General features: G+C 47.4%; 7 protein-coding genes across 7 annotated transcripts in view; 4 read left to right on the top strand and 3 right to left on the bottom strand.

Moving 5' to 3' along the window:
- Nucleotides 1–7: 7 nt before the first annotated feature.
- Nucleotides 8–438, bottom strand: Pmar_PMAR029227 (hypothetical protein; the record flags this gene model as incomplete). Its single annotated transcript, XM_002782323.1, has 2 exons — nucleotides 8–277; nucleotides 328–438. The coding sequence occupies 2 exons, from the start codon at nucleotides 436–438 to the stop codon at nucleotides 8–10; spliced, it is 381 nt and encodes a 126-aa protein (XP_002782369.1).
- A 1305-nt stretch (nucleotides 439–1743) lies between these two features.
- On the top strand, nucleotides 1744–2584 carry Pmar_PMAR029226 (hypothetical protein; the record flags this gene model as incomplete). The annotated part of the gene is made up of 3 exons (XM_002782322.1): nucleotides 1744–1787; nucleotides 1833–1890; nucleotides 1934–2584. The coding sequence occupies 3 exons, from the start codon at nucleotides 1744–1746 to the stop codon at nucleotides 2582–2584; spliced, it is 753 nt and encodes a 250-aa protein (XP_002782368.1).
- Nucleotides 2585–2978: 394 nt separating this feature from the next.
- Pmar_PMAR029225 (conserved hypothetical protein) lies at nucleotides 2979–4644 on the bottom strand. Its single transcript, XM_002782321.1, has 11 exons — nucleotides 4499–4644; nucleotides 4370–4455; nucleotides 4217–4314; nucleotides 4118–4165; nucleotides 3991–4074; nucleotides 3891–3942; nucleotides 3727–3849; nucleotides 3553–3688; nucleotides 3242–3327; nucleotides 3148–3198; nucleotides 2979–3098 (listed from the first exon to the last, which is right to left on the bottom strand). Exons 1-11 carry the CDS (start codon nucleotides 4626–4628, stop codon nucleotides 3054–3056), a joined length of 939 nt encoding a protein of 312 aa, XP_002782367.1. The 5' UTR covers nucleotides 4629–4644; the 3' UTR covers nucleotides 2979–3053.
- Nucleotides 4645–4746: 102 nt separating this feature from the next.
- Nucleotides 4747–5844, bottom strand: Pmar_PMAR029224 (hypothetical protein). Its single transcript, XM_002782320.1, has one exon. It carries the CDS (start codon nucleotides 5797–5799, stop codon nucleotides 4816–4818), a length of 984 nt encoding a protein of 327 aa, XP_002782366.1. The 5' UTR covers nucleotides 5800–5844; the 3' UTR covers nucleotides 4747–4815.
- A 1444-nt stretch (nucleotides 5845–7288) lies between these two features.
- Pmar_PMAR029223 (hypothetical protein) lies at nucleotides 7289–7881 on the top strand (the record flags this gene model as incomplete). Its single annotated transcript, XM_002782319.1, has 4 exons — nucleotides 7289–7402; nucleotides 7461–7563; nucleotides 7614–7740; nucleotides 7782–7881. The coding sequence occupies 4 exons, from the start codon at nucleotides 7289–7291 to the stop codon at nucleotides 7879–7881; spliced, it is 444 nt and encodes a 147-aa protein (XP_002782365.1).
- Nucleotides 7882–13611: 5730 nt separating this feature from the next.
- Pmar_PMAR029222 (hypothetical protein) lies at nucleotides 13612–15987 on the top strand (the record flags this gene model as incomplete). Its single annotated transcript, XM_002782318.1, has 1 exon — nucleotides 13612–15987. One exon carries the CDS (start codon nucleotides 13612–13614, stop codon nucleotides 15985–15987), a length of 2376 nt encoding a protein of 791 aa, XP_002782364.1.
- Nucleotides 15988–17280: 1293 nt separating this feature from the next.
- Pmar_PMAR029221 (Mucin-2 precursor, putative) overlaps nucleotides 17281–17305 on the top strand; it is a gene marked incomplete at both ends in the record, with an annotated part of 4065 nt that continues 4040 nt past the window's right edge. The window contains one exon of the mRNA XM_002782317.1: nucleotides 17281–17305. Within this exon, the coding sequence (XP_002782363.1) occupies nucleotides 17281–17305 (25 nt within the window).

Genomic DNA, 17305 nt, shown 5'->3' with positions numbered 1-17305 from the left:
GCCCTCCTCACTTCACAAGGGCCTTCCCACTAGGGACCAATGGGTCCGGGAGATCCACTCGAAAGGCCTCGTAGAACTTCGGGCACAGCTTGCCCATAGCACTACGGGCCCGTGCTGAACGCAAACCCATCGCATGGCGACCACCACGACAGCCGCTCTCACCGGTGAGTTCAATTTCCTTTTCAATGCCCTTCAGTGACTCCTTACCAACAGCATTGCAGTCTACTACTTTCAAAGCCACCTCCGTCTCGGAGGAAAGATCAGTACATTTCCACACCTGTTGTCAGCTATCAGTGACCACCAGTACGTTGAGGGCATACATCCTACCTGGCCGAAGGCTCCCTCACCGAGTAGGTTATGAAAGTGGTAAACTCTACTATGGTCGTTAGCGGAGCGAAGCTCGAAGCCTGGGATGAATTGGCTGTACTGACCAGGCATATGAGACTTTTGGACCCTGCGGAGCGAAGCTGTTTAAGGGGACTTCAACTCTGTTCAAGGATTTCGGAAACTAATAAAGGCGTGTTTACTTAACATTAGGACGTTGATTCTTTGGAGCGGTATGCAGGTGCATTGGCCCTCAAGGAGCAGAAGCAGCCTACAGACCTTCCCTCTCCGGTTGGCTCGCTAGTCATCAAAAGCACTACACAGAGGGGCCGCAGGGTGGCTCACTAGCACCACAGCCAGACCTTTCCCCGCTCACAATACCCAAATTTCCCCACGGCGGCGGCCTACTACTCTCAGGATTCCAGTCAAGGGCTATACGAGAATCAATCGGTTATGGGGTCTGCTGCTGCAGTCCAAAGTGAGTACAGAAGTCAATAATACACAGGAATTGTTTATATACATAACTATTGGAGTTATTTGGGTGCGCCCTATCTCTAGAAGCTTCACTAATACAAGATAGATGATCTAATGAGCAAGTGTTAACGTAACACGTCAGAAGCATCACTACGCCACCATGAAATACCCTCCGGATTGTCGAAGGGCCTGCTGCCGTGGTAGGATTGGCTGCATCCGACTACCTTCGAGATGATCCCTCTCGAATGCAATACCTGTACAGTTAGAGTTGTAGCCGAATTGGGTAAAGGGTGAGAGAGTAACGGTTGATTCAATAGTGAGCAAGAGAATCGATCTGGCAACGAACAAGTGATGGAGCTTCAATGATCCTACTAGGCAGCAATGAGCCAAGGGCACCTCATCAAGACGGAAAATTCCCGCCCCTAAATTACTCATCCCCGCCCCTAAATTACTCATCCCCGCCCCTAAATTACTCATCCCCGCCCCTAAATTACTCATCCCCGCCCCTAAATTACTCATCCCCGCCCCTAAATCACTCATCCCCGCCCCTAAATTACTCATCCCCGCCCCTAAATTACTCATCCCCGTCCCTAAATTACTCATCCCCGTCCCTAAATTACTCATCCCCGCCCCTAAATTACTCATCCCCGCCCCTAAATCACTCGAGCACCAGATTCCACCAATCACCGACTTAGCGACTTCGATTTATCGTAAAAACAACTTCGAGATACTTCATGCCCAATCCGGGATGAAACCTGCATCACGCGATTTCGCCCGCCGCCGCCATTATCGGCGTTTTGCACACTTTCATGCACTTGCACGTAAAATCGTTAACAATCATTTTCGAGCTCTACCAATTTCCAACGACCGGGGAGTCTCCTCAGAATTTCCCCTGTGCAATATTCTCATCAGTTCTATTACATTGCCACTTCACCGCACACTCTAATGTTGAAAGCGGCGAGCGTCGGGATAGCCTCGGCCGTCGCAATGTGAGTCTGTTCTGATCCTAGGTAGACTATCAGTATTCTTATCAGGTCTCTTGGTGGCTGCAATAAGCACGATGATTTCCCCTACAAGACCAGCTCGGCTGAGGTAACCCTGTCATATACTGCACATCGGTGAAGTTGCTCGGCAGATACTACCCCCAGAGGAGGCGGGCAACTCCTGCAAGGTCTTCCTCGGCGACCCCGACTCCTATTTGGTCTTTACTCATACCGGGGATGTCCACACGCTGGTCAGTGGGCGTTGTGGTGGGCAGATGGCCACCTTCGGTCCGAGATTCTTCGACAACCTTCAACGGCGTGCCCCTACTTGCCCTGCCCTATCGGAGTACCTCCACAGCGGCCGTGACTCCCTCCTCAACGGCTTGAAGGTCCTCTGCACCTATACGGGCTCCACAGAGAGCGGCCCTTCCGGGAGTAAAAACTGTGAGGTTGACTTCCTGCCGGGTCATTCTACCATCACCCTCGAGTTCAATGGTGACACTAATGGTGACGCCCCCACTGCTAAAACTGCTGACCCCGACCTCTCCCAGTTGACCGAGTTCACCCAGGGTGCCAAGGACCAGATAGACATGGTAGACCTTCCAGCAAGGGTAGGAGGTGTTAAGCTAGACTGTGCTGCAATCACCGCCTTCTCTACTGCCATTGGTGGGTTCGGTCGTTACATTTCCCATATGAACAACAACGCGAATCTCGTTATGACATGTCGCACGGAGGAGTCTGTGATTGCGCCGGCTATCACTACTACTACGGTGGCGCCGCCTACCTCTACAGCTTCTACTTGAGAAAGATGCTCATAGTGCTTCCATGCTTGTATGATGTGCATCCATTTACCACAACATGTACAACAATGCCTTGTCGTGTTGGGTTATCATTATAATCATCGATGATTCCATTCGGAGGGTTCACAGTTGGAAGGAATCAATTGGAAATATTGAATTTCGAGTATGTGTGAAATCATGGGATATTCAACCGCTTGGCCAATTACTATTCAGTAACCGACTTTACTCTATGAAGGGAAGAATACGATTAATTCTCCATCATCTAGGTTTGTGAGTAGCAAAGAATTCAAGAAGGGAATTTGTTACAACGCGGAATAATAATTAAACACGAGGTTGGGTATATCGACTTGTCCAACTAAACTCGTGAGAATCAGCAGTAGCAGAGCAATGGAAACGGTGAGTTTCTAATCCTCTGATTATCGATAAAAATGCCCAATGTAAAACAGCGAGTATCATCATGCGAACACAAATCCTACATCGTGACGTCAGCTGTAAAGTCATAATTAATAGTGGGAACCTGAGAAAATTGCCAAGTAGTGATACCACTCCTCGAGCTAATCTTCTACCACTCCAGAGATGAACTTTAGAAAGACTAATAGAGCCAGCTCTGACTGAACCTAGAATGTGGTGGTTTCACTAAGCCCACAAGAGGTTTATTACCTTTTCCCCGGCCTCTTGCCAGTTCCGAATCACTCTAAGCATCATCTCTGCGTGCCGACAAGGGTGTATGGACGCACATGGTATGCCTATAAGGGTGTATGCTACTACTACCCTTGGTGGGGAAGGGGGGATATGCACATGATCAACTACGTGTGTTGGTGGCCATATGAAAGTTCTGATGAAATTTTGGGAAATTTCCTGTTCTATTATTTCGCATACTTTGACCTCAAGTCCTGTGCAAATTTTCATAATGTGTTGAGGACACGCCTGAGCTTAGCTGAGGGAAGCAAACATATTTTTCCTAGTATCACCAGTGCAGGGGTGGGGGTCCACTGTCACAGTTTTACTCCTATACTCCGTCAAAACGTCCTCAAAGATCTTCTCTGGTGCCAATGGTTGGCCGAATCGATCAAAAGCAGACAGCCACAGCCGAGGAGTTTGGTAATACTACACGACCATCAGATGAGGAAGAAAGGCCTTCTTACCTTATCCCAAGTAATGCTCAAATCATAGCTCCTCCTGAGGTCCTCATCAGGGGGAGGCACCACAACTGGTGTGGCACCTTGAGGGGCTATCAAACTGTCTAGTGCAGAGATCGCGGCATGGGCCTTAGGAAAGGGATAGCTACTATAAAAAACGAGTACCGCACCTCCTCATCATCATAGTCCTCTACCACGACCATCGTCGGGGCCTTTGATGACCTATGACAGTGAAGTGATGGTAGCAACATGGTATCTACCCTAGTGTACTCAGTCTTCGCTTGTTGAGCGCTATCTGTGATGTCAGTGACCTCTTCCCTAGAGGCGTTGCCCCGTCCAACAGCGTAAACTGGACTAAGATAGGGAAGCGTGCTGAAGATGAACATACTAGTATTACTGCGATTCTCCTGTCTGCAACCATCCATCCTCATCCTCGGTAGTCGTCCTAACATAAGCTATTTTATACTTTTTCCATCAGAAATGGCGCTAACACTACACAGCGACATCCTTAACGCTGTTCTCGAGATCCTTCACCCTCGCAAAACACGGTACTCCTTTCGTGATCAAGTATTGCTTTTCCTTAGGTAGATGGGACTGAGCATGCCAAACAAGTCGTCTCCCGATAGAGCCTATTCCATATCTTCCCTACTTGTTCGTAGGCTACCTTCCCTGCTGGAGCCCACTGCCAAGTCGGGAACTTCGTCACCAGAGCATCACCAGCTGCTACGAACTCCTCTGGGAACACACTCGGGGGTCTCAACTGAAACTCGACGCTTACCAGGGGTTAGAGTCCCCTTCACTGCGAATTTGGATTCAGTGGGGACTTTGGAAAACCTGCTGACGAAACCACGGTAGGCATCACCCAAGCGATGGCCGATCTCCTCGACTGATGGTGCAGAACTGGACATGATCTGTATCTTTCCTTGATCGACCTAAGATATTTTTTCGCGGGACTCAACCCGACACTAACTGCTATCGAAACTATATTCGATAAGAGAATCTTCAACTGTTACATTCACACAAGTGGATACAGTCCGACTAAGATACTCCGAGGTTGGTCATGGTAAGATACGTTTCAGGCCCGAAAAGTGCCATTCACTTCTCCTGCAATAACCCTTCAACAGTCTTTATCTCATTCTGTAGCCACTTCCTCCTCTCCTTATCCACATCACCACCAGCAAGCTCCGCCTTGTATTGCTCCAACTCTAGTTTCAATACAGCCCTGTCGGCCTCTTCCTCGTCAACCTCAGGTAGTGGCTGCGGAGGTGCAGGGATGTTCATCGGGTTTCCAAACACGGAAACCGTCGGCAAGGCGCTGTCTTTGTAATTAGTCTCTACTATTTTACTCAACCTCTGTCGGACCTTCTCAGCCACACCGTCACCGTGAATACCAACCACACTAGAAAGCAATTCGGCGGCTTCACTGAGGGAGCATCCAGCTTGCCTCCTCTCCTCATCGAGCCGACCACGCCCCTTGTGGACGAATGCCTTAGTCACTTCACTCAACTGCTTCCCCTTCTCCTCCCCAAATCGTGGATACCTCAATTCGACCTCCTTCTCCATCTCAGCTTCCTCGGGCTCTAAAAGCCCCAGAGATTCCCCCACAAGGTCCAACACCATCGATCGACTGACCCCGTCAGCCGTCCTCTTGTCCTCTACCATAAACCACGTAGCAAGGTCCTCCATAGTAGCATCATCAAGGCCGTGTTGGTTCACTTTACTGAGCCTCTCTGCCTCTGGCCTTTCGGGAGGCCTATACAGTGGCAACCGCTTGATGCTGTTCTCTATCATAATCTCTGTTTTGTGAGGATTCCCACCGGATAGGACGGCGCAGTACCCCACCCAAGTGGCAGCGGCAATGCCCGATCCATACAGGAAAAGGCTTGTTGCCGTCCAAGGACGTTTAGGAGGCTTTTCAAGGGTCACCTTCTGCTCTTTTGGTGGGGTCGACTCAGTCCCCTGTTCTGCTGCAAAGGTGGGTCTTGAGGAGGAGACCATTGCTCGACGAGTGACAGTGGGAGTGGCCACTACCACCCTACTATGCAGAGTAGATATACTCTTTCTCCCTACTGCCAACATAACCACGACGCCGACGACGAGGGCTACGTGGAAATGTTTATTAGACGTTTACCTCTTTCTTGCAATTGCGTGAACAACGCACCGCCATCACCACTTCTCGCCTCGCCTCTTTACCCTTCCAAACCTTCGGAGGAGGGCGGGTTTATGATCTTTACACAAGTAGATTCTAATGAGTTTAGAATCTTCACGGGAGCATATTCAAGGATCTGAGCTTTAGATCCTTGAGTAAGCTCCGAGCGCGATACCTTTGTACTATTGGCAAGTGTGTTTGGCAACTTCCTACCTCAACGGGCGCGTACTGTTCGCTGAGTGCTTCGAAAATGAGCATCTTATTATGTTGACTCCTACTATTCCTTCATGGTATAGCGTTGTGTTTCTTGCTACCACTGCCTACCACAACTCACATATAGTTCAAAATATGAACTTCATGATGTGTTTGTCGCTTCTACAACTCACATATGCATTAACATCTCTGCATAGGCAGCCTCAATTCTTCGGCGCTATCTCTCGCCGTGTTCAGCTCGATCAACTTCCCTCAATAACTTCGAGGGAAGTTAACCGAGGAGTGCAGATCTCGCGTCTTATCTAACGAGCAGTCGACGAATTGCATCTGTCCAAGGGAGTAAACCATTGCTGATGATATCGCCTACTTCGGACCCTCGATAGGCTTGGAACCGAACTCCAACAGGACTCCTTCTCAGCCTGTATTCGAGGAGAGATACGATTCGGCTACTTGTTCCTGGAGAAGCATACGCAGCATGCTTCTCGAGATTAATAGCCGATATTATTACTCAAGGGTTAATCGTATGTTTATAATATCAATAGGTGCATCCATATACTATATAGATGTTTATTATAGTACATTGATAACCTAACTATTTATATCTCATCAATATACCCTCTCGATAATATCATCATGAGGGATTATGATGGTATGTATTCATTGGTATCCAATTATAATTAAATATTTAAGAAATAACTACTTTATTACATTACTATAATTACTAGTGGAGAGGATATTTAATAATTATATTTACTTTGAGTTCAAGTGACGAGGGATTCATCCGAAATTGAGTTGTGTCAAGACTACAAGATGATGAACGGATGGTTGGTCAACTTCGATGAGATGTTCTGAGATTCATCTGTCTGTCGTTAGTCTTGATACATTTTTCTTCCTCAAGTGGTGGTTCGGAGAGCCGCAAAGAGTGAATGGATATTACATTTATCTTACAGAATGTTACATTTTCTAATAGTTTTTCGGGAGAACTTCTTCCGAAATCTGTGAAGCTAGTTGCTCTCTAGATTATACAAGCTTTACCGTTCGAATAATGTGCCGTACGACGCGGATGTCGACGGGCGAGTTTTGGGCGGGCGATCAGCTTCTTGCGCTGCAGCGAAGCTCTCGAGTTCAATTCCCCGGACCTCCATTTTTCGTGTTGCGCAGCGACGAAGCTTTCTATCGTTCATCAAGCACGATCCAGTCGTTATAATGCCAATCGAAGACGGTCAGTTGACTCCAGAGGAGTGGAAAGGCACTGTTGTTGAAACCGCCTTGCCCGTGGTGGATTCCAAAGGCAATTCTGAAGGAGCTAATGCTGCTGATGTAATTACAATATATATCGCGTGTTAAGGTCGATCGATTACTATCATACTATTTTCAGAGTGATGAGCCCCTCCAGCAATATAACGATGCCGTGAAGAATTTGGGTCGTCTTCTTCGAGAGCAAGGAGACTTCCAAGTGGCGTGCCTTGACAGTTTCAAACGTAAGACTCGCGCGTGGAGGGGGTCGGTTGTCGTATGGATGTTATTGTAGGTGCTACTGATGATTGTGCAAGTGGTGAACGCCTTCTGAAGAAGTCATCCCAGCTCAAGGCGGCCCTGGACTACATATGTGCATTAGTTGGCATCGAGTTGGTCACTGCTGAGGAAGCAGAAGAGATGTGAGCACCGCGCTGTTGTCGTTGCGGTGATTTTCCATCAGGTTTGTCGCCAACATGAACTTCGCCTCCTACGTGATATCAGCGCAAGAGTTCTTCAACAGTCTTCACAGAGCGTTGGATTTGGAGCGTGAAATCGCCTAAGTGCGTCGTCATTTACTGGTTACTCGTTTGATCATTCCATAACACCAACTTACATTATTGCTTTTTCGACAGGAGCTGTGGCGTCGAGTTTGTATGTGAGTGAGAATAACAGTTATTCACAGAGTGGGAGAATGTGCACATGGTCAACTACATGTGTGATCGACAATATAAAAATTTTGAGGAATTCTCGTTGGTTTCTGTACAATTCGTATATAAACTGCTATAATCAGTGAGGAAACTCCCAAGCTCAGCTGAGGAAAGCAAACATGTTTTGTAACAATGGTTGTTCATTTTCATTCATTATCAGAGATGAAAATTTTCGATACCATAAAACGTCAACTTATTTGCTCTTAAAACGCGTAAAACGGTCCGTTTTTACCGCGCCATCAACTGGACATTTTCGTGACGTTTTACCACGGGTTATTAATGCGGCTCGTCAGGCAAGTCATTGTAGTTAACTCGCATTGATGTCTATCGCCCGACTTTATTTTTTCCGTCACCATCTTTTACCGAAATCCCATCCACTGGTTTACGCCCTTCGAGAAAGGCAGTTGTCGATCGTGAATCGTTTGGTCGCTGTAAATGATAATGGATTGGAGCCACGGTTGAAGGCTAGGAGAGTGCAGCTGGCTCAATGGCTAGATAAACAATGGTAGCGAGGGATTGTTTGTTTGGGGGTATTATGGTATGTTCCCCCTTCCGAAGGCCGAGGCCAGTCGTCGGAACTGGATGCCATATAACGGTTTCGGCTACTTTGCGATGTGGTAGCAAGGGTGCTCAGCAGTACGACGACTGGTGTTGGTCGTTTTTCATGCACAAGAATTAGAGAAGCTTCACGTAACACACAATGGAGAAGTTATGATGAATCATAGTTACGTTGTAAATCCTACTTGGTGGAATGAATACAATGGGTTTCAGAAGGTTATTTGATGAAAATACATGATGATGATCCGAATGGGTCTTTTCACAGATGGAAGATGGATTTTTTTCCATGATCGTCATGAAATGCATTTCTTTTCTTTCGAATCATTTCATGAGTTTCTTGCAATTTTTTACTCTGTCAGAATAAAGCTGTTCGCAGGTCAATACGTTGCGACCCCATAGAGACCACCCTCCTCCGTTGTGCAGTGATAACCTTCCGAGGCATCCCCGACGATCGACCCTCACTGGTGGTTTATTATGACCCTCAACAAAACGGCCCAGCTGAGGTCCTCGAATGGGTCAGAACCTATCGAAAAAAGTAACTCCGTATCATCATAAGACTTTTCGTATTATTTTCCCAGGATGCTCTTCCGAAGTTTCAAGTGGCTTTCGGTGTTCATATTATCGACTTCCTCGATGGCGATTATAAATCTAATCTTGCCCTCCAGTCTAGGTCTTCAAATTCTCCATATAATCGGGTTGCCCCTGCTGGGTCTTTGTGGCGCTCGAGCCTTGAAGCTCAGCGTGGTTTCTTCCGGAGGGACTTTTATCGAGAACTCCATCGCAGATGGAATGGTGGAATTCATACCGGTTCGTATGAGTTCTTTCGAGAAAGTCTCCCGAGATTTGGTAAGTAATAAATATGCGCGCCTGAAAGCGGAACACAGCTTGCAAGCTCCGGGCCTGGCAGAATTCATGGAGTGGTGGATGAGATATGAAAAAGCCTTCCAATTTCGCGATGGGTTCATGCCCTGGCCGAAGTGATGGTTTCTGTTATGTTCACAATGTTGTGTACGTCGTAGTCAATGTTGGTCGTGGTGCATTTGAGGGAGAAAGGAGTGGTATGGATTTGTCGTCTCGAGCAGTAGACGGTAGACGGCCTCAGCTGTATGTAAATGGAGAAATCACGGCTGTTGAAGCGGTAGGTGACATAGAAACTCTCAAGGCCAAAAAGGTTTCTTTTGACTCTAAAGAATGAAAAAAGTGTTTGAGAGGTTTTGTTAGGGAAAAAGTTCTTATAATTCTGCATGGCAGGTGGGCACTAGTCGGAATCGCCTTTACATATGCGAGATGATATTTTTTCGTACGAGGCGTTTTGTATGCCTATATCAAGTAGATTGGCTTACCTCTGTTATTGCTCTACTTGAGTTATTACTCCGAGAGTCTTACATGTGTGATACGGTATTGGAATATATGATCGCTTCCCTCAGCTGCTGCTGAGCTCAGCAGTTTCTTTACTTGTTGTAGAAACTCATTCAGAAGTTCGAGTAGAAATGTATAGAAACCAACGAGAAATTCCCTGGGAATTTTCATATTATCACAAGTAGTTGATAATGTGCATATATTCTCACTGGATCTATTCCACCCACATGATTGCTGTGATTGTTGTTGCGACCCACTGTAGGTAGGCGTGTCACCACTAAAGGCAGCAGTATGTTCGTGGGCATTATCCCTTTCTGGAGAGGGTGGTGTATTGCAAGGGCAAGCCAAGGGGAGCTCCTCGGTTACTGAACATGATGATGGCAATGTGAGTCGACGAGGGTTTCAATTCAAGGCTCTTGAGAGTGTCATTGAGATCGATACTATAGTGAGGTTGTTGAAAATATATGTTGCAGAATGTATACGTGCTCTCCTATACACCCCTCCACACATTCTTAGCATATCCGGTTTTTCGACTCGTACACAGCCATCACAACGAGTATCATCTTGCGGCTCAGTGAGATATGTACTTATGCTTTACCTGATATGACCTCCAAGTTTCAGGGCCCAACTCTTCGTAGTTAGTGAGAAGTCGAAGATTGATAAAAAGTTTTCTCCACATATTCTTAGCATACACGTGTTAAAATTGAGCCCCAAAATACCAACTTTTACTGGGGGAGTATATCCATAACTCCGCTCCTGATCTAGTGCTATACATCAACAGAAAGAGAATCTTTCATAAGGGTATCCCTCCATGTTTCACTCTCATATTTGGAGGCGCAAGCCTGCTAGTGCGTCTCGACCCCCGGCGGCTCCCTGCACGGCGGGTTTTACACTCTCTTTCGGCGCGCTTTCGTGCTCATCAGCTGTCCAGGACAGCCTGTCCTGGTCAGTTTTTGCTAGATGATCCTCGTTGTGGTGGCTGTACATGAGTCGAAAAAGCGGATACGCTAAGAATATGTGGAGGGGTGTATAATAGTTATGTCACATGATAATGTTATAAAACCGAGAGTGGTATACTTAGTATTGTCCATCCAAGGTGTGCTGTCCACTATTAGCTATGTCCTATGCGTTCTACACAATTGCACGCATATGCATGAATATATTTTACACAATGTATACGTGTTTTATTATATAATAGTCATATAACATGATGATGCTAAGAGCCGCAAACGGTATACTTAACATTGTTCAAGGTGTGCTGTCCACTATTAGCTACGTCCTATGCGCACATTTGCACGCACATGCAAGAAGTTTGGAATTTGGACGAATTCTGAGGATGTTTGCATATCAACTCCTGCGTGCAGACAGAAACTGAATTTTATTCGTTCTTATTGAGTCTACCCATCCGCGTTTCTCCACGAGCACTGCCCTGTCTTTAGCCGTTATGTGCGGGCTTTGTCACACCAGCGGACCCAAAAGTGCCCATAAGATGCCCTTTCGAGTTCCATATCGCCATAGCCGACCCTTCGTGTTGGCCCACTATAGAGATCAATGTCCGCAGCTCCCAAGGGTAGGGCAACTGAAAAACATTGCATTGATGATGGTATGAGTCGACTATACCTTTCAGAAATCTTTTTGGCGGATTAGGCTACCGATTAAGCGGATAAGGAGGTCACCTTCGCGGATAGGGACATCAATTTAGCGATGAGAGTCGAATAGGGAAATCAATTTCGCGAATAAAGACATCAATTTCATGATTAAGGAATGCAATTTCACAAACAAGGACATCGATTTCGGGTTAGAGTTCCATCTACACAGAAGATTCTTCGTGCTGCTAGAATTGAGTGATGATGTGTAAACGAATCTTTCACGCTGCGCAGAAACATCCTCCCCGAAATTATTTCTGAGAAGATGTAGTCCAGGCGGAAGTCGGCCCTGAAGTTTGTCAGACAAACTTTTGTCATCTGAAGCGTTTCTGTCTCGTGCTTATTCCTCTCATGAACCTCGAAGGAGGCGTCATTGTGCGCCAGGTCCTTCAGGCCCGGCTTCCGCATGGACTACATCTTCTCAGAAATAATTTCGGGGAGGATGTTTCTGCGCAGCGTGAAGGATTCATTTACACATCATCACTCAATTCTAGCAGCACGAAGAATCTTCTGTGTAGATGGAACTCTAACCCGAAATCGATGTCCTTGTTTGTGAAATTGCATTCCTTAATCATGAAATTGATGTCTTTATTCGCGAAATTGATTTCCCTATTCGACTCTCATCGCTAAATTGATGTCCCTATCCGCGAAGGTGACCTCCTTATCCGCTTAATCGGTAGCCTAATCCGCCAAAAAGATTTCTGAAAGGTATAGATGAAATAAGAGATTTAATCATTCGTGTTTGTTGGCTCTGAAATTCGAACGACACGGAAAGTTTTCGATAGTCTAGCATTCCTATACAACTAGGGTCATGTCCCTACGAGCATACCTCTTTCCATCTGTGCAAGAGTCGGAGTGCTCATGTGAATATCGAGGGAAACTCATGGTGTTATCATTGTTATAAAATCTTATTCAAGATTATAAACTACTTGCATGTCTTGAAATTATGTGGGCTTCTTTCGCATACGAGCATTGGTCCAACTCTCTACATACCACTCGCTCTTCAAGAAGCCGATTTCCCAACGATTCGATTTATCACGCTCCGGGTACATCGTTGTATGCTACTATGCGATATTACTGTACGTAGCAGTATCCCTTTACTTGATACCACCGCCACAGTGATCAATGCGTTCGTCGTTTATGTACTTGGGCAAGTGTCGGTTCTATATACCACCATCGTCGGGTGACTACCATCTCTCCTACCTCTGTACTCGAGGCAGTGGGGACTCTTTGTGGGATAGATTGCGAGGTGAGATTAGCAGCAACCTTTTTGCTCCTAGTCGCTATTCGAGTAAAATTCATAGCTGTTGATCACGACGATGTTGTGACTATTTTCGCGTTGTATTTGCTTAGGTCACTTCTTGACGGCATTCCCTCTCAAGAGCTTGACGCAGGAGGCAACCGTCCGTGTCCATGTGCGGTTGTCTGTTATTACTCGATATTATTCTCGTCACGGCATGTTGGTGTAATCGAATCCTCTACATAACTTGGTAGTTGGTTACGAGTAGTTATATCATCAACCGACTCCGCAGAAAATGAGCAGAGAAATAATAAGTACTGATAGAATTGCTATAGTCATCCACAGCTATTCACCGAATCCATTGTTGAGCGTGCATTACAGATAGATAGTAAATCCCGCATAAGAGCCTCCTTAAAGAAGTGGAGTTGCAGTTCGTAAAGTAGCTGTACCATATCAAAAGAAACCGGCGTAACCTCGACGATTCGACCTTGGGGAATGATCCGATACCACAGTCTCATCTCTGCAGTAAGCTTGTACGCAGGAGGGGATCATGTATGGTGCGTCCCCTGCGCCATGAGGAAAGCTGCTCCAGAGAATGTCACACCGCATAAAAATATCCAGATTGAAACTGCGCGGGCGTCCGATACCGAAAATATCTGAAACGATTAGTGAACGCAGCTGTTTTTGGTTTTGAAAAGATGCAGATTTAAAGCTCTCTTAGGCAATCGGTGGTTGACGCGGTTCGTAGTGGGATTAGAATTTCAGGTAGCGGTTCGATAAATGCTCTATTCCCCCCTCCTCTCCATCGTCCTCTGGCAGACAGCTGCCGATGACCACAAGTCGTCTGAAGGGGTCATCTTGCCGACGAAGCCTCCACAGCCACCGACTGACAACGGCGATCATGAGGATTTCTTTCAAATGCTTCATTACCTATTCCACCACGGTATGGGTGGTGTCCATAGCGAGGCCGCGGACTTCATGCCGAGTGCCGTTGGCGATATTACTGATATTATGCCGGGTGACTTCTTTGATACCCGGAAGACTACCAAGTTTGGGGTTTACTCGGGTGACTTCAAATTGGACGATTATGACAGCGTCGCCACCGACGTGACGGTTTACGCCAAGACGAAAGGGTACAACGTCAACGATGAGGACTTCCGTTATCTCACCGTTGGTGTCCACGGAGGCACCTTTGGGCATTGGTTTGGTTACTACCCGACCGTGAAGATGTACAATGGTGTCGGCAATGCGTACATCAGCGCCTATTACTTCCGTCCTCTTCCTGTCGAACCTGACATGATGACTGGAAATCATTCAGTAGGTGAGGAAGCAACCACCACACCCAAGCCGGTGGATGGTGAGCACGGCCGGGACGAGGATTATCATCACGTCACTTTGACGGCCAAAGCCCGGGCTAACATCTACCTCCCATGGGGTCAGACGGCTGTTCCTTGCTTTGGTCCCGCTGGTGGCGATGGCGCCTGGTATCTGATGCATCAGTTTGGTGATGAGAGGCTTCATTGTGTCGTCTTTGATGGTAAGTATAAGACATGGTATTCTGCTGATCAACCTAAGAAGAGGGATCCTGTGTGGGTAACGTCCGGCGATGTTCTCCTCGCCATGAGGAAGCGTTCTGGTTACATGCGGGGATACCGCGTTAAGGTCCTCGCTCACGGCCTCCCATTCATCCTCCAGTGGAGGGGAGTCCAACGCGGTATGCAGTCCACTACGGCGAAAATTGAGAGGGGATGCGGCGGCTTTTGCGTTTTTGGCGACTACGGCCCGATGTATACCGTTGACGACACCTACCGGGTTGAGGACTCGACTATTGAGCTCAGCTTCGACCATTCCGTCCTCACGGCTACAACACCATACCCTCCCCATGATACTACGGAAACACCAGAGATGCCGGGGACAGGGGCGCCTGCAGAGTCTACTACTACCGAGGCCCCTGTAGAAGAACCTACTACTGACGCCCCCGTAGAAGTGTCCACTACTGAGGCCCCTGTAGATGCGGCTACCACTGAAGCCCCTGTTGGTGAGTCCACGATTGAAGCACCTATAGTTGAGGCTACTACTGAAGCCCCTGTGAATGAGTTTACTACTGGCGCCCCTATAGACGAGTCCACTAGTGAAGCTCCTGTAGGTGAGGCTACTACCGAAGCCCCTGTAGATGTGTCTACTACTGAGGCCCCTGTAGACGAGTCTACTACTGAAGCCTCTGTTGGTGAGTCTACTACCGAGGCCCCTGTAGACGAGTCCACTACTGAGGCCGCTGTTGACGAGTCTACTACTGAGGCCACTACTGGAGAGTTTACTACTGAGGCCGCTGTAGATGACTCTACTACCGAGGCCACTATGGAAGAGTCTACTACTGAGGCTCCTGTAGCCGAGTCCACTACTGAAGCCCCTGTTGGTGAGTCTACTACCGAGGCCCCTGTAGACGGTTCTACTACTGAAGCCCCAGTGGATGAGTCTACTACTGAAGCTCCTGTAGACGAGTCTGCTACTGAGGCCCCTGTAGACGAGTCTACTACTGAGGCCCCTGTAGATGAGGGTACCACTAAATCCCCTGTAGACGAGTCCACTACTGAGGCCACTATGGAAGAGTCCACTACTGAGGCCCCTGTAGGTGAGGCTACTACTGAAGCCCCTGTGAATGAGTTTACTACTGGAGCCCCTATAGACGAGTCCACTAGTGGAGCCCCTGTAGGTGAGACTACTACTGAGGCTCCTGTAGACGAGTCCACTACTGAAGCCCCTGTAGATGAGTCTACTACTGAAGCCCCTGCAGACGAGTTTACCACTGGAGCCCCTATAGACGAGCCCACTAGTGAAGCCGCTGTAGACGACTCTACTACCGAGGCCCCTGTAGACGAGTCTACTACTGAGGCTCCTGCAGACGAGTCCACTACTGAAGCCTCCGTTGGTGAGTCCACTACTGAGGCCCCTGTAGACGAGTCCACAACTGAAGCTCCTGTGGATGAGTCTACTACTCCCACAGCCACCCTGACTGAGTCTATGACTACTGGAGCCTCTTCAATGGTGTCCACCACTGAATCCTCTATGATGGAGGCTACTAGCACTGGAGCTCCGGTAGTTACCAGTGCGCCTTCTATTGGCGACTTCACTGATGCTCCTCCCATCCTCCCATAAGGCAGCACTGCATAAGACAGAGCTTTATGTTTGAGGATTGATTATTTTTGTATAAAGCTCTCATGACTGCTCCACTGGTGAGATGTTGTTCAGAAACCTCCATGAATGGAATGAAGCATCATCTATAAGCATCGCCGTGTTGTGTAGACGTTAATGTTTTGATGAGTCGAGCGGTGCATTTACTTGCACTGCAGACGCGATGTGAATTATCATATCCGATGACCAGAGTCTAATGCGCTGCTAACAACAAGATCTGTTGGTGTAGTAGACGATGTCAGCGATTCTCAATAACTATTGTAATTACTCTCGAGTAAGCGCGAAGCGTGGGTGTTCCATTATTGTCAAATATGCTGCACACATGCTGCTGACTCACCTGATGTTGGAAAATTGATGAGTCTAATCGACGGCATTGGATAGGCAGCAATAACTTTTGAGAGTCCCCCACACATTATGGAAAATGTTGATACATTGCACATCTGTCGAAGCTCAAGCTACCTTTAGCTTGGGCGACAAGAAAATGCTATTTTCTTACTAGCCAGGTTAAGGCGGAAAAATGTTTAGTCTAGCCGCTGGGTGAACCAGCCAGCTTGCATACTTGGAGAGGCAGTTCAAACCGAAGTTGAATGTTTGTTCTGCTGATTTGTACACGGCTGCAGTAAAGATATTCTAGGATTGGCACGGACGATTCAAACTGAATTAATAGGTATATCGACCTGTATGACTCATTTTCTCGAGGCGCAATCTTTTTTGTCGATTGTTATGTGAACTCTCCTCAACTCTCAAAAGTACCCTAAATGTCTGGAGATGAACTGAATGAACAACACAAGTCCGAGGGGCTAGACAGAGATAGAGTCCAATCAATTACTTTATACTCTTAGCATGGAGATATCCAGAATGACAACAATAATGAAGAATAGCTCAGTAACAAAAACTTCAGTATGGCGTCACGCTACCAGCGTGAAGTAGTACTCTTCAGGGACAGGGATAGGCAGTGCCAGTACATCCAGCCGAGACCTCATAGCACAATCCGTTGGCACTTTGGAGGAGACCGAAACAAACAGGAGTATCGAGCCAGGTCTTGCAGAAAGATTTCCACTGACTTGCTGAACAATCGGCGACTGACTCGCATGCAGAGGAGCAGCTGTCAAACGACGTTACCGCAGCACCGCATGGGACAGCTCCGCTCGAAGCAGCAGAGCCCACGTCATGGCATATGTTGTCGTCACCACAGTAGCTGAAGATGCAGTCGGGGGATGCATCACAAAGACTTTGACAATAACCACCATCGGCGGCATGAAGCTTCTCGGCGATTATGAGG

This window comes from Perkinsus marinus (genome assembly GCF_000006405.1).
Source record: "Perkinsus marinus ATCC 50983 genomic scaffold scf_1104296939758, whole genome shotgun sequence".
In the NCBI taxonomy this organism is placed as follows: domain Eukaryota; phylum Perkinsozoa; order Perkinsida; family Perkinsidae; genus Perkinsus; species Perkinsus marinus.
This window is presented reverse-complemented; position numbering and strand designations above follow the sequence as displayed.

What these genes read in the sequence shown, in the direction of transcription:
- Pmar_PMAR029225 (XM_002782321.1), bottom strand. Translation starts at nt 4,628, where the DNA reads ATGTCCAGTTCTGCACCATCAGTCGAGGAGATCGGCCATCGCTTGGGT. An exon ending in AGGACTATGATGATGAGGAG is followed by an intron (nt 3,850 to 3,890) that starts GTGCGGTACTCG and finishes CCCTTTCCTAAG; the next exon opens with GCCCATGCCGCGATCTCTGC. An exon ending in GGCAAGAGGCCGGGGAAAAG is followed by an intron (nt 3,199 to 3,241) that starts GTAATAAACCTC and finishes ACCACATTCTAG; the next exon opens with GTTCAGTCAGAGCTGGCTCT.
- Pmar_PMAR029224 (XM_002782320.1), bottom strand. Translation starts at nt 5,799, where the DNA reads ATGTTGGCAGTAGGGAGAAAGAGTATATCTACTCTGCATAGTAGGGTG.